Source organism: Glandiceps talaboti, chromosome 1 (genome assembly GCF_964340395.1).
Source record: "Glandiceps talaboti chromosome 1, keGlaTala1.1, whole genome shotgun sequence".
NCBI lineage: Eukaryota > Metazoa > Hemichordata > Enteropneusta > Spengelidae > Glandiceps > Glandiceps talaboti.
In genome coordinates this window covers 29,090,095-29,102,244 of record NC_135549.1, presented here as the reverse complement: position 1 = coordinate 29,102,244, position 12,150 = coordinate 29,090,095, and the positions used below count along the sequence as shown (strand labels likewise).

Sequence of the window (12,150 nt, the reverse complement as noted above, 5' to 3'; positions counted from 1 at the left end):
GAGAATTACACACATGAACAAATACAAGCATGTAAAAATACAACAAATCTCTATACAATTTATGAATCTCCGAAGGGTTGTATCGGAATTGAGCACCGCTGCAATTAAACTATTATGGCTGTTTCCAAATGCGTTTTCAAATGCGATTTAAGTAAACCCTCCGGTTTTTAGAGTGAACCTCTAAATTCCTCCAACCCCTCCGTTCCCACAGTATATAATAACTGCTCCCTAACTACTAAATAGTAGTTAGACTTTACACTGTACTATATATACATACCGACAACTTTAACACAATTTATCAAAAACCGAAAGTCGACAAGATGAATAAAGTAGAACCTGTCAAAAACGATGATGACAAAGAAAAAGATGTGAGTATTTATTTCTTCCGAAGGCAGGTTCATTTATTTCATTACTAACCTAAAGTACAAATTCCATTTTCAAATGTTGGGCCTCTAAAGTACTTAATAGGTCTCAGTTTCGTGAACGAACAATACACGAATGTACACGATGTAGGTGACAATTTGGAAAAAGAAACTGTAGACATACACATTGTACACAAATCATGCGTTTTTCATGTCAGGATTTATTTGTATAGGATTCTAATAGATTTTTGATATAAGAAAATAGTATCACGGTCTTAAACTTCACACCAAACGTTAACTTTATAGGGAATATTCAGCTAGCTACACGCTAGTTGCACTCGCGATCGTACCGGATCACACGAGCACTCAGGGAATAGCTGTACAGACATCGATTTATGGTTCGACAGTTACCTCTCTGAACGAGATGTTTACATTTTCTCATCTAAATCCTTTCTGGCCTTTATTGACCAAACTTTTACTTTAAGAAAGTGTTTATATCTCTATTATTAAACAATAATGTCATAAATATATATTTTATCTGGTTGGATGAAAGTAAAGCATGAAGTCATCGGTAATGATTATATCTTAAAGTAATATCGTCAGCGAAATACTGACTTCTCGTATGCTATACTAGGACCACATGATCTCATTATTTTTTCTTTGACACTTTTTACACTCAACTGATAACAATATGTAAATGCCTGTAGTTTTCTCGTCAACCGATTAGAGCCGAGCCTGAATTACAACTAAGATTTGAATTAAATACATTTTTAGACATCATGGCAAATGGAGGAAAATATATTGCCGAAATAGTAAATATTCAAATATTGGTCCATGACAATAATAGCGCCTGTAAGTTAAGATTTTTTTCATTCGTTTTTTTTTTATAAAATGTAACCATTATAGTTCAAAATTTACTTTTTTCACTTCGTACAGGCACAGAGAGAGAACAAGAATAGTGAAAAACGACGTCGTCGACTAATGGTGTTAGGAATTGTACTGGGTATTGCTGCGTTACTAGGTGTGGTGGTGGGAGCCATTGTAGGCTCAACCAGTACGGGAACCAACAACGAGAATGATAACATGGCGGCTCAAAAGGGTAAGAAGAAAGTTCACTTTGCAAAACTATCATATAGGTATCATCTAACCAATAGTCAATAATTGAATACACACAGAAGAAACAAACAATTCAAAGTTACCAACATTTCCTCTTACTATCAAGTTGTGTACATTTGAGCTATTCCAGCAAAATCACGAGATCACTCAATCAAGTACCAGATACAGTAAAATGTCTCTCTTAGCTTTTGAATATTGTTGACTAATTCGAGAAAAAACATAATAATAGCGTAATAATAGCGTCTCAACGAAAATGTCTTCATTCATATTATCAAAGTATGCCTTACATCTTAGAACTTGACCTTCAACCGTGTTCTTCATATTCAACGTCGAACAGCCCAAGTTAGTACATGCAATTATGTCTTCTTGCCATAGTTTCGAGGATATTACATGCGAGTACTAAGGGTTATACTTTTGTATATTCAGAAATCTAAGTACAATAGCGTCTCATGTGCAATTCTATATATTATTATACACAAACCCCACTAGTTAGAACATTACGTAAAAGTAAACTTTAAAAAAAATAGTCAATTGTATATCAGGGTTTATGCTGTGTATAAATCTACACACAAATTCGAGCCCCAGCCGACGACGTTCGTGAGAACTCCCGGTTGTACTTAGTTGCTGACAATAATGAAAGTGAATGAAACTGAATGTTTTCTCTGATACTAAATCCAGGATTTCATGCAGCCTTATTAAAGCATTAAAAGTCTGTGATTAAATCTCAGTACCCGGATTTAATAATCGACATCGTTAGCGTACATAGACGTAGGATAAACTATAAGCAAAAACCTCAAAGTATTGTAAGCCTAAGTCGTATATAAATTTCATAGGCAGTATCAAACTGTCTGACCGGTTACATTACTTGGATGGAGATTAGTTTGTCGTCGTATACGGATATATTATCAAAATATGATGTCCGCGCACTGTCATTAACATTTCACCTTAAAACCAGCAAAGTTAGTCATCTCAGAAAATGTATGCCAACGTTTTGAAAAATGCAACATGTTTATCTTGCAGGCGATCTTAGTACCAGTACGACTTCAACACAAGACGTATGCCTTCTGGAATGTATGAATGGAGCAATGTGTAATAAAATCTTTGGACAATATGTTTGTATTTGTCTTGAAGGTTTTCAAGGTGAATACTGTGAATCTGGTAAGCTTTAGTCCTATTGGTATGCACAATAGCTAAGAGCGTTCTCCGAAATCTCTAAACAGCGATATCAATGGATACAACCCCTCCCTTGAACTATTCCATTCAGATATTTGCATCAAATAATACTTGTTGTGTACACTGCCTCGGTTATATTGAATTGTACAGTGCTCTGAAGAGTACTGAGTGTTCTTATTATGCCCTTTCATAACAGATTTGGCAAACGTTTTTATCATAATTTATCCGGAAAATACTCGCGACCTAAGGTTTTGTAACTACCCGTCGTTCGACAGTTACAAGGCCCCCTTAGGATACTCGCATGTTCATTGACAAAACAAAGGATTTTTATTGAGGAATAATACCAAAATATCTAAACACGAGAAGTGTTATATGGAAAGGGATTTTTTGGATAACAGTTGTATAAAATCAATTCTGTTATTCTGTTATTTAGTTATGTCAACTGAACCTACTACATCTACAGTACAAACTACCCCACCTTCATGTACCTTGGAGTGCACCAATGGTGGGCAGTGTGTTGGTGAATATGGCAGCTACTCCTGTAGTTGTTTAGATGGTTATACTGGAGAATTATGTGAAATTGGTATGTATGACAACGTAAAACATTGATGGGAATGCTACGTACAGACCTAACTTCAAATACAAGTATGCCATTGTATGTATGTATGTATGTATGTATGTATGTATGTATGTATGTATGTATGTATGTATGTATGTATGTATGTCTGTCTGTCTGTCTGTCTGTCTGTCTGTCTGTCTGTCTGTCTGTCTGTCTGTCTGTCTGTCTGTCTGTCTGTCTGTGTGTGTGTATGTATGTATGTATGTATGTATGTATGTATGTATGTGTGTATGCACGGATGAATGGATGTGCCACAGGGGCATGTAATATTTCATAGATTGTTGTTTTCCAGGTCTACAGACTAAATATAATAACCTTTCCTTTTGACTATATATTCCTACCTGTAAAGAGAAAATGATAATATTTCTACTAGTATAGAGATTGATACATTTGTAGCAGCAGGATTCGTACGATATTTTCCTAAGAAAACGGCAATCTAAGCAATAACACGTGCCCCTGTGGGATGTGCGTACTTTTATGTTGTCTTTGTGTACATCTGACAGATATTGATGATTGTGACTCAGACCCCTGTCAAAATGGAGGAATATGTAACGACTATATAAATGAATACAACTGTAGCTGTACTGTTGGATTTGAGGGCATAAACTGTGAAATAGGTAAGCTAGCCAAGTACTCCCACTGGTACTTACTCTCCATCTGTTAAAGCTTTCTACTGTTGTTGCTACAATGTGATATAATACATTATAAGAGCAATAACCCCCGGATATACAATTGATTCTAGGCACAATTCATGCCATCAGAACATTCGCCTTTCGGCTCATGCCGTATATCGCGAATATTACCCAAAGCTGGCCTGTGTTGGGTGTTATTGCTTTATATAAATAATGTCTTTAGTAATTGTGTTTAGATTTATGTGTGTTTACACCCATATTATATATATATATATATATATATATATATATATATATATATATATATATATATATATATATATATATATATATATATATATACATACATATATATATATATATATATATATATATATATATATATATATATATATATATATATATATATATATATATATATATATATATATATATAACTCGGTGAGTATCAATCTGCTATAAGACAGTGCTCTATACCGCAGTGGCAGAGCGTAATAGTTTTGGTAGTACTGGAACTCTTTCTTGGGTGTAACTCGGAGTTTCACGCATATTGCGATCATCAGACACTCTCAGACACTCTCACTTTGTGTACATCTGACAGATATTGATGATTGTGACTCAGACCCCTGTCAAAATGGAGGAATATGTAACGACTATATAAATGAATACAACTGTAGCTGTACTGTTGGATTTGAGGGCATAAACTGTGAAATAGGTAAGCTAGCCAAGTACTCCCACTGGTACTTACTCTCCATCTGTTAAAGCTTTCTACTGTTGTTGCTACAATGTGATATAATACATTATAAGAGCAATAACCCCCGGATATACACAGAGAGTGTCTCTGACACAGAGAGTGTCTGATGATCGCAATATGCGTGAAACTCCGAGTTACACCCAAGAAAGAGTTCCAGTACTATATATATATATATATATATATATATATATATATATATATATGCGCGTGCGTGCGTGTGTGTGTTTGTGTTTGTGTGTATGTGTGTGTGTGTGTGTGTGTGTGTGTGTGTGTGTGTGTTACAATGAAAGGTGAACCAAATGAGTTATCTTGATGTAGATTGTGTGTAGTGAAAGACAAACTTCATTTCACCCACAGAGAAACATTCAGAGAGAACTATAAACGGGCTGTCAGTGAACGAAATCAATAAAAGCCTAATACTTGCCTACCCACACACCCACCCTACCAGACATACATACCTACGGGGTATACCTACACCTACCTACCAGACACACATGCCTACGGAGTATACCTACCTCCCTACTTACCAGACATACATACACGTCTACAGGATATACCTGACATCCTGACATACATCTACCTACCTACCTACCTACCTACCTACCTACCTGCATACCTACCTACCTACCTACCTACCTACCTACCTACCAACCAGACATACATACCTACGGGGTATACTTAACGACCTAGCTATCGGACATACATTCCTATGGGGTATACCTACCTACCAAGCTACCTACCTGCCTACCTACCTACCAGACATCGTGCATACATACTACAATAATTATCATTGTGACATACCATTTTCCTCTCTTTATCTTATTTAGACACAGACGAGTGTGTACCTAATCCCTGTGGAACTGGAGTAACGTGTGAGGATTATATCAATGCTTATAATTGTACTTGTCCACAAGGCTATGTCTACCGAGACATCCGTAGCGCTTGTCTAGAGGGTAAACAGACTATTCTATTTCTTGTGAATTGATACCTTCTTTTACACACACACACACACACACACACGCACACACACACACACACACACACACACACACACACACACACACACACCAACAGGATCACCCAGTTTCTTATGAACTAAAAGTCATTATTATTATTATTACTTGTCTATTGCTCTTAATGACCACCAATCGCACATTTGCAAAACGAGGAGAAACAACAAAAAATGATTATAGCATACAGAGAAAAGAAAAATAATAATACAAAGATGAATGAAAAAATAAATAATTAAATACATTCTTTTCTTAACTTGAATGATATTTACACAAAAATTGTCAAATTGATTATTACAGAATTCTCATTACATAACATGAGTTGTCTATACGACCACTTCGGTAAATATTTTTCCCAGATTAAAGCAATTAAAAAATAAATAACGCTTTAACAACTATCCAGTTTTTTGCAAATGTGTTTAATATGTTTGTCGCTATTGTTGTTGTTGATGTAACAGTTTTTTTTTCACTGATACATGTGTTAGAACAGTAGTGGGACTCATTTAAATATTCAATTAACAGCTTTATAGCTGATAGGATTTTGTCATGTAAGTTGTTGTCCAAGAATTAGAGTCAAATTTATGCTTTTAATAAAAACTTAGACATGCACCGGGACGCAGCTTTATTTTAAATTTAGAAGTTCCAGCTGGCTTAGCTCAATTTGAGCTACTCCTGACATCTCATTGGGCACAACAAATTCAAAATATTTGTTAAGAAATGATATTATTCACATGGTGTCTTTTCTTATCCTTGTCAAACAGTTCGATGGTTGATGACTACACAATGTGGGCTGTTTAACCCTTTGCCCAATGGCGAGCCTTCAGAGTGCGATCCAGACGGAATTGATACCGGCTTTTGCTGCTCACAATTTGGTTGGTGTGGAAGTTCTTCTGATTATTGTGACTGTTCGACATGTACTGATTATAGAACAGCTAAATAGACCAGCTGTATGATAAGTCAATTTATTTAGGTCAAAAGGTACAAGCTGTAGTTCTCTGGTCGAGTTTCAATTATCATGGAAAGATATTTTTTGTGTATTTCCTCAACAAAACAAGTCTTCGTAGAAGACATGTTGCCTCCTCAAATACTTTACTTCTGTGTGACTGAATATCCATAGTTTCTCATTTCTGAGTTTTCTTTGTTTTGGTAACTTTAGTTATGTTCATCAAGATATTTGTCAAGCACTCGTTAAGTTTCTCAAGTTTTTGGTTTGTAAGAACAATCTTGAATTAAACACTGCGATATGTCAAAATCTTTGGAACGGGACACTTCAAAGCAATGCATTGTAAGGGGAAGGGGTTTATATGTTCACATTGTAAGGGGAAGGGGTTTATATGTTCACACTGTAAGGGGAAGGGGTTTATATGTTCACATTGTAAGGGGAAGGGGTTTATATGTTCACATTGTAAGGGGAAGGGGTTTATATGTTCACATTGTAAGGGGAAGGGGTTTATATGTTCACATTGTAAGGGGAAGGGGTTTATATGTTCACATTGTAAGGGGAAGGGGTTTATATGTTCACATTGTAAGGGGAAGGGGTTTATATGTTCACATTGTAAGGGGAAGGGGTTTATATGTTCACACTGTAAGGGGAAGGGGTTTATATGTTCACATTGTAAGGGGAAGGGGTTTATATGTTCAAATGCTGAGAGTACATCCTTCCACCTATCCATCCATAAAGTACAAAAACTTATTGGTTGATTAAAACATTTTATTTCGTAAACCCTTTATAAACTTGACAAATCAACAACCTATCACACCAGTATTTCATATTACACCATAAATTTACCTACGGTGTACTTTCTCAGCTGCATATAGTACAAAGTAATGGTAGATTGACCATAGACCCTGATAATTGAAAAGTTCACTCCAAGCAATAAAAGATAGTACATACTTCATAATTGTCTCTTCACTACAACGGCTAGCCAACTATTGTAACTACATGTCATTCCCGACATCACAAAGCATTACATTATCACGCCAGAATGAATATTTATAGACTCTGGGTTCATAACATTACATTGTCATGCCAGAATCAATGTTCATAGACTATGGGTTCATAACATTACATTGTCATGCCAGAATCTATGTTCATAGAATATGGGTTCATAACATTACATTGTCACGCCAGAATGAATGTTCATAGACTCTGTGTTCATAACATTACATTGTCACGCCAGAATGAATGTTCATAGACTCTGTGTTCATAACATTACATTGTCACGCCAGAATGAATGTTCATAGACTCTGGGTTCATAACATTACATTGTCATGCCAGAATGAATGTTCATAGACTCTGGGGTCATAACATTACATTGTCATGCCAGAATGAATATTTATAGACTCTGGGTTCATAACATTACATTGTCATGCCAGAATCAATGTTCATAGACTCTGGGGTCATAACATTACATTGTCATGCCAGAATGAATATTTATAGACTCTGGGTTCATAACATTACATTGTCATGCCAGAATGAATGTTCATAGACTCTGGGTTCATAACATTACATTGTCATGCCAGAATGAATGTTCATAGACTCTGGGGTCATAACATTACATTATTATGTGAGACTGAGTGTTCATGGACTCTGGGTTCATAACATTACATTGTCACGCCAGAATGAATGTTCATAGACTCTGGGTTCATAACATTACATTGTCATGTCAGAATCAATGTTCATAGACTCTGGGTTCATAACATTACATTGTTATGTGACACTGAATGTTAATAGACTCTGGGTTCATAACATTAAATCTTCATTACTAGAAATGACCTCACATTTAGTGAACATCATTATGAGGCTGCCACTATTCATATAATTCAAATGTATATTAAAAATGTATATTTTACAATATAAATGTTAAAATTTATCTCTCCATATCTCTCTAACATTCTTCATAATCACACACCTATAATATTTTAATAATAAACAAATCTTTCTCTGAAACAGAAATTATTTAAATTTGAGGGATTTCATATACTGGGGAATCATTTTCTGAAGGATGCACAATTTATTTGAAAATGGAAGTAGCTTGAACCCCCGAAATTTGATAAAATGAAAGCTTGTTCATGTTAATTTTGGCATCATGTTAATGTCGGTATCATAATTTGAGTGTTTACCATCTTGTTTTCTCAGAGAATTCATCATGAATGATTCTCCCACGGCCATTTTGGAAAATAACTTGGATGCAACTTTAGATAATTTTGTCATCTATCTAAAATAACTGCTCTGGTGTACCTTCACTTTGTTCTTGATTGGAGTACATTTGTTATACTTTTCTACTGAGAGTTCATTGCGTCACATTATTGATTTGAAAATTGTAGAAAATTGTATGGTCCATGGACATGACTACTTCCGCTGAACTATTTCCATTGTCCACATCAGATAATACTTATGTATTTCTTTTGTATTCATTTTGTATATTTGTATCATATGTTTCTTTGAAAATGTAGCTTATCTGGTGAAATAAATTTCATTCATTCATTCATTCAGTCATTCATTCATTCAAATGCATTGGTTGAAGTTTTCCTTAGCAAAGCAATAGTAAAAGTTAAGATTTTCATTTCCGAGGGGTTATCCTACATGAAACAAAAACTAACTTTCTAGACGTGAAAATCTGTACCGGCTGTGAGATGGCTATGATTCACATCTCAGATATCGCTAATCTCAGTTAATTGAAATATCAAATATGTGTTTTCCAACATCCATCTTTCATTTCTCATTACCCATATAAAACTGTAAATGATAGTTTCAGTAAAAGCACTACTGCATTTCAAATTTGAAAAAAAAAAATTAGCACATGCCAAAAAAGTATCATTTTCACTTTTTCATAGCAAAAAAACTTGCTATTTGAATGCTATGTGTCACATTTTCTGTGCATTTTTCATTCTATTTTGGAACAAAATCCGTCTGATTCTTGTTGCATTGAAAGGCATGGAGTTTGCTGTATCCTAATATGTTATCATTACATGCTATTACAACAAATCAAGAATATTGTGTTTTATCGTACGTATTTATCATCAGACAGGTCTGTGTAGAGTTTATTTCCATCGGCAATCCAGGTTCTCAAAACACGTCAACATGATAACATGTTACTCTGCTCCCATGGTACTGACATCACCCTTGACATGACGAGAACGGACCTTCCACAGATCCTGGACATAAATGAAAAAAAAACAAAGTCATAGATAAGCCTAACAATGGCCTTGAGAGGGTGATGTTTGTTTTGAAGTCAGTGGCTTTCAACCTTATGCATGTATGGTTTGGAAATTGTCACATGGTACAAAGTCAAGTTTAAATTTTGCCTCAAATATCTCCTTATTTTCAAAACTTTTAAATACTTTTTCATAGGCAAACGTGAAAATACATAGTTGGATATATACCTTACAAAACCATTCACTATACTGACATATACAGAAATAAGTAGATATCAACACAAAGTTTGCCATTATTGTAAGAGATTCTTGTTACTGTTTTCATTTCATTTCTTGTCAACTTGATTCTTTGATAAACAATGGAGATTTCCTCATCAACAGAAAAAAGACAATGTCCAACACATGTACACTGTAAGATATGTTGTGTCGTTCCGCCCTCACCAGCCTCCTCCTCCTAGGAGGGGTTAACCGATGTGTGAGGAGGGCGGCCCATCACGGCATACCTTACAGACTACAAACATATGATGTCAAATGCATTTCGCTATTTTTGGTGGCCATCTTGAATGTGAAACACTCATTGATAACTATGAGAATTACGTTGCAAGTACAGGTTTTGAAATTCATAGTCATATAGAGTGTAGGATTACATCTAAAAGTTAACATACCCAGAACAATATTTACACAAAGTTGTCTTTCAATAGTGATGATGGACCCATCAATACAAAACCTTCAATCTGTCCATGGAGAGACAATTCTATTCCTGTATAATTCTTTTTGTTATTTTTTTTTCATCAGATATTGAACACAGTTCTCCTTTTTTTGAGGTAAACAATGAAATAATACAATACCTGGAAAGTAATCTGAGCATCTGGTCCAAGATATTTCTTAGCAATTCCTTCTACTTCCTTGGCAATGATATCTTGAGATGTACCACTGATATCAATGTAATGACAATCTGCACTGGCATAGTGACAAGAGATTGCCTGAAAGGAGCAACAAAGTTTAATGAAAACTTTGTGATTCAACTTTTAGATAAATACTGCCCTCTGTGGCATATAGTTCAAAAACTTTACCCCTTTTGTTTTCATACTGCTTAGTGGTTGACATCTGATGTTCACCACAACTACTTGGTGACAACTCCTAACATACTAACTACTATATGTGCAGGTTATAGTATCCTTCGCCCATCATCCATCTATGGCAAAATTCAGTAAGTCCTCTCGGTTTTTCAAAACTATATTGACAACAGTCTGTACAGTTTTAGATATATGAGAGCCTCCTACTTTACAACTTATCATGCAACAACCAATGACTGACTCTTGAACTTTGAACTTTGACCATTGAACCTTTTAACACTAACATGCATATTGCAAGATAAATCTATAAGTTCCACACCTTTCTGAAACCTGTAGTTCTGTTGGTGCCAGATCCATGGATAAGCAGTGGATGGAAGAACACGGTGTCTCCAGCCTCCATTTCCAGATGAACCCTGGGATGGTCCGGAGCATAATCCTTCACACCATGATACATTTTGTTAACTCCACCCTGAAATGAAAATTTATAACAATTTAGTTGAAATAAAGTGACCCTTTTTTTTCTGAATCTAGTTTGGAGCAGCAACATAGCTTTCTTTCAAATCACTAAGACCTCCTCAGCATAATGATGTGAGTCACATGCCCCATGGTGTCACCTGACAGTAGACTACTTAAACAGGTGGAAGATTATATGGTTGGTGTTCTTGGATTTCAATCGATTCATGTACCTTTTTGTAAATGTTTAGGAACTAAGTATGACAATCCAGAGATTAAATCTATGACACTAGGTAACTTTGTAATGTAGTTGCTCTAGTGACATCTACTGTTACTGTAATCATATGTTCTTAATATCCCTATTTCAACCTTGTGAGAGAAGGGTGGAGGGACAAGCGTTAATGATTAAACAAATTCATTTTTTTCTAGATAAAGAAAGTCAATCTGAGTACCTTATAAACCCACAGTAACTATTTTTTTTCATAATAGTTCTTATTTCCCATGTATTTCTGTTTTGAACTTACTGTAATAGGCATGTATGATTCAACAAAGTCTTATCAAAGTCAAACATTGATACATTTTCTGAATGCATGAGCTACTACTACAAAATGCTGACATCAGACCGTTGACGAAAGGAACCTGTTACAAACAGGGAAGGTAACCAAATGAATTGGAAAAATAACAACTTGGCACAGCATTATGGAAATATAAAGACTTGTATTACATTCCATCATTTGATAAGAACAGTTTTATGGCCACTTTACATAAAGGTTCACTTCACAAACACATTTCCAGTT

General features: G+C 35.1%; 1 protein-coding gene across 2 annotated transcripts in view; it reads right to left on the bottom strand.

Annotated features, from left to right (window-relative positions):
• Nucleotides 1-7,366: 7,366 nt before the first annotated feature.
• The window catches only part of LOC144443485 (phytanoyl-CoA dioxygenase, peroxisomal-like), an 11,869-nt gene continuing 7,085 nt past the window's right edge, over nucleotides 7,367-12,150 (bottom strand). For both annotated transcript variants that reach the window (XM_078133016.1, XM_078133098.1), the window contains 3 exons: nucleotides 11,220-11,369; nucleotides 10,673-10,807; nucleotides 7,367-9,824 (listed from right to left, as the gene is read on the bottom strand). In XM_078133016.1, the coding sequence (XP_077989142.1) occupies nucleotides 9,762-9,824; nucleotides 10,673-10,807; nucleotides 11,220-11,369 (348 nt within the window). In that variant the 3' untranslated portion in view covers nucleotides 7,367-9,761. The remainder of the gene's footprint in view (nucleotides 9,825-10,672; nucleotides 10,808-11,219; nucleotides 11,370-12,150) is intronic.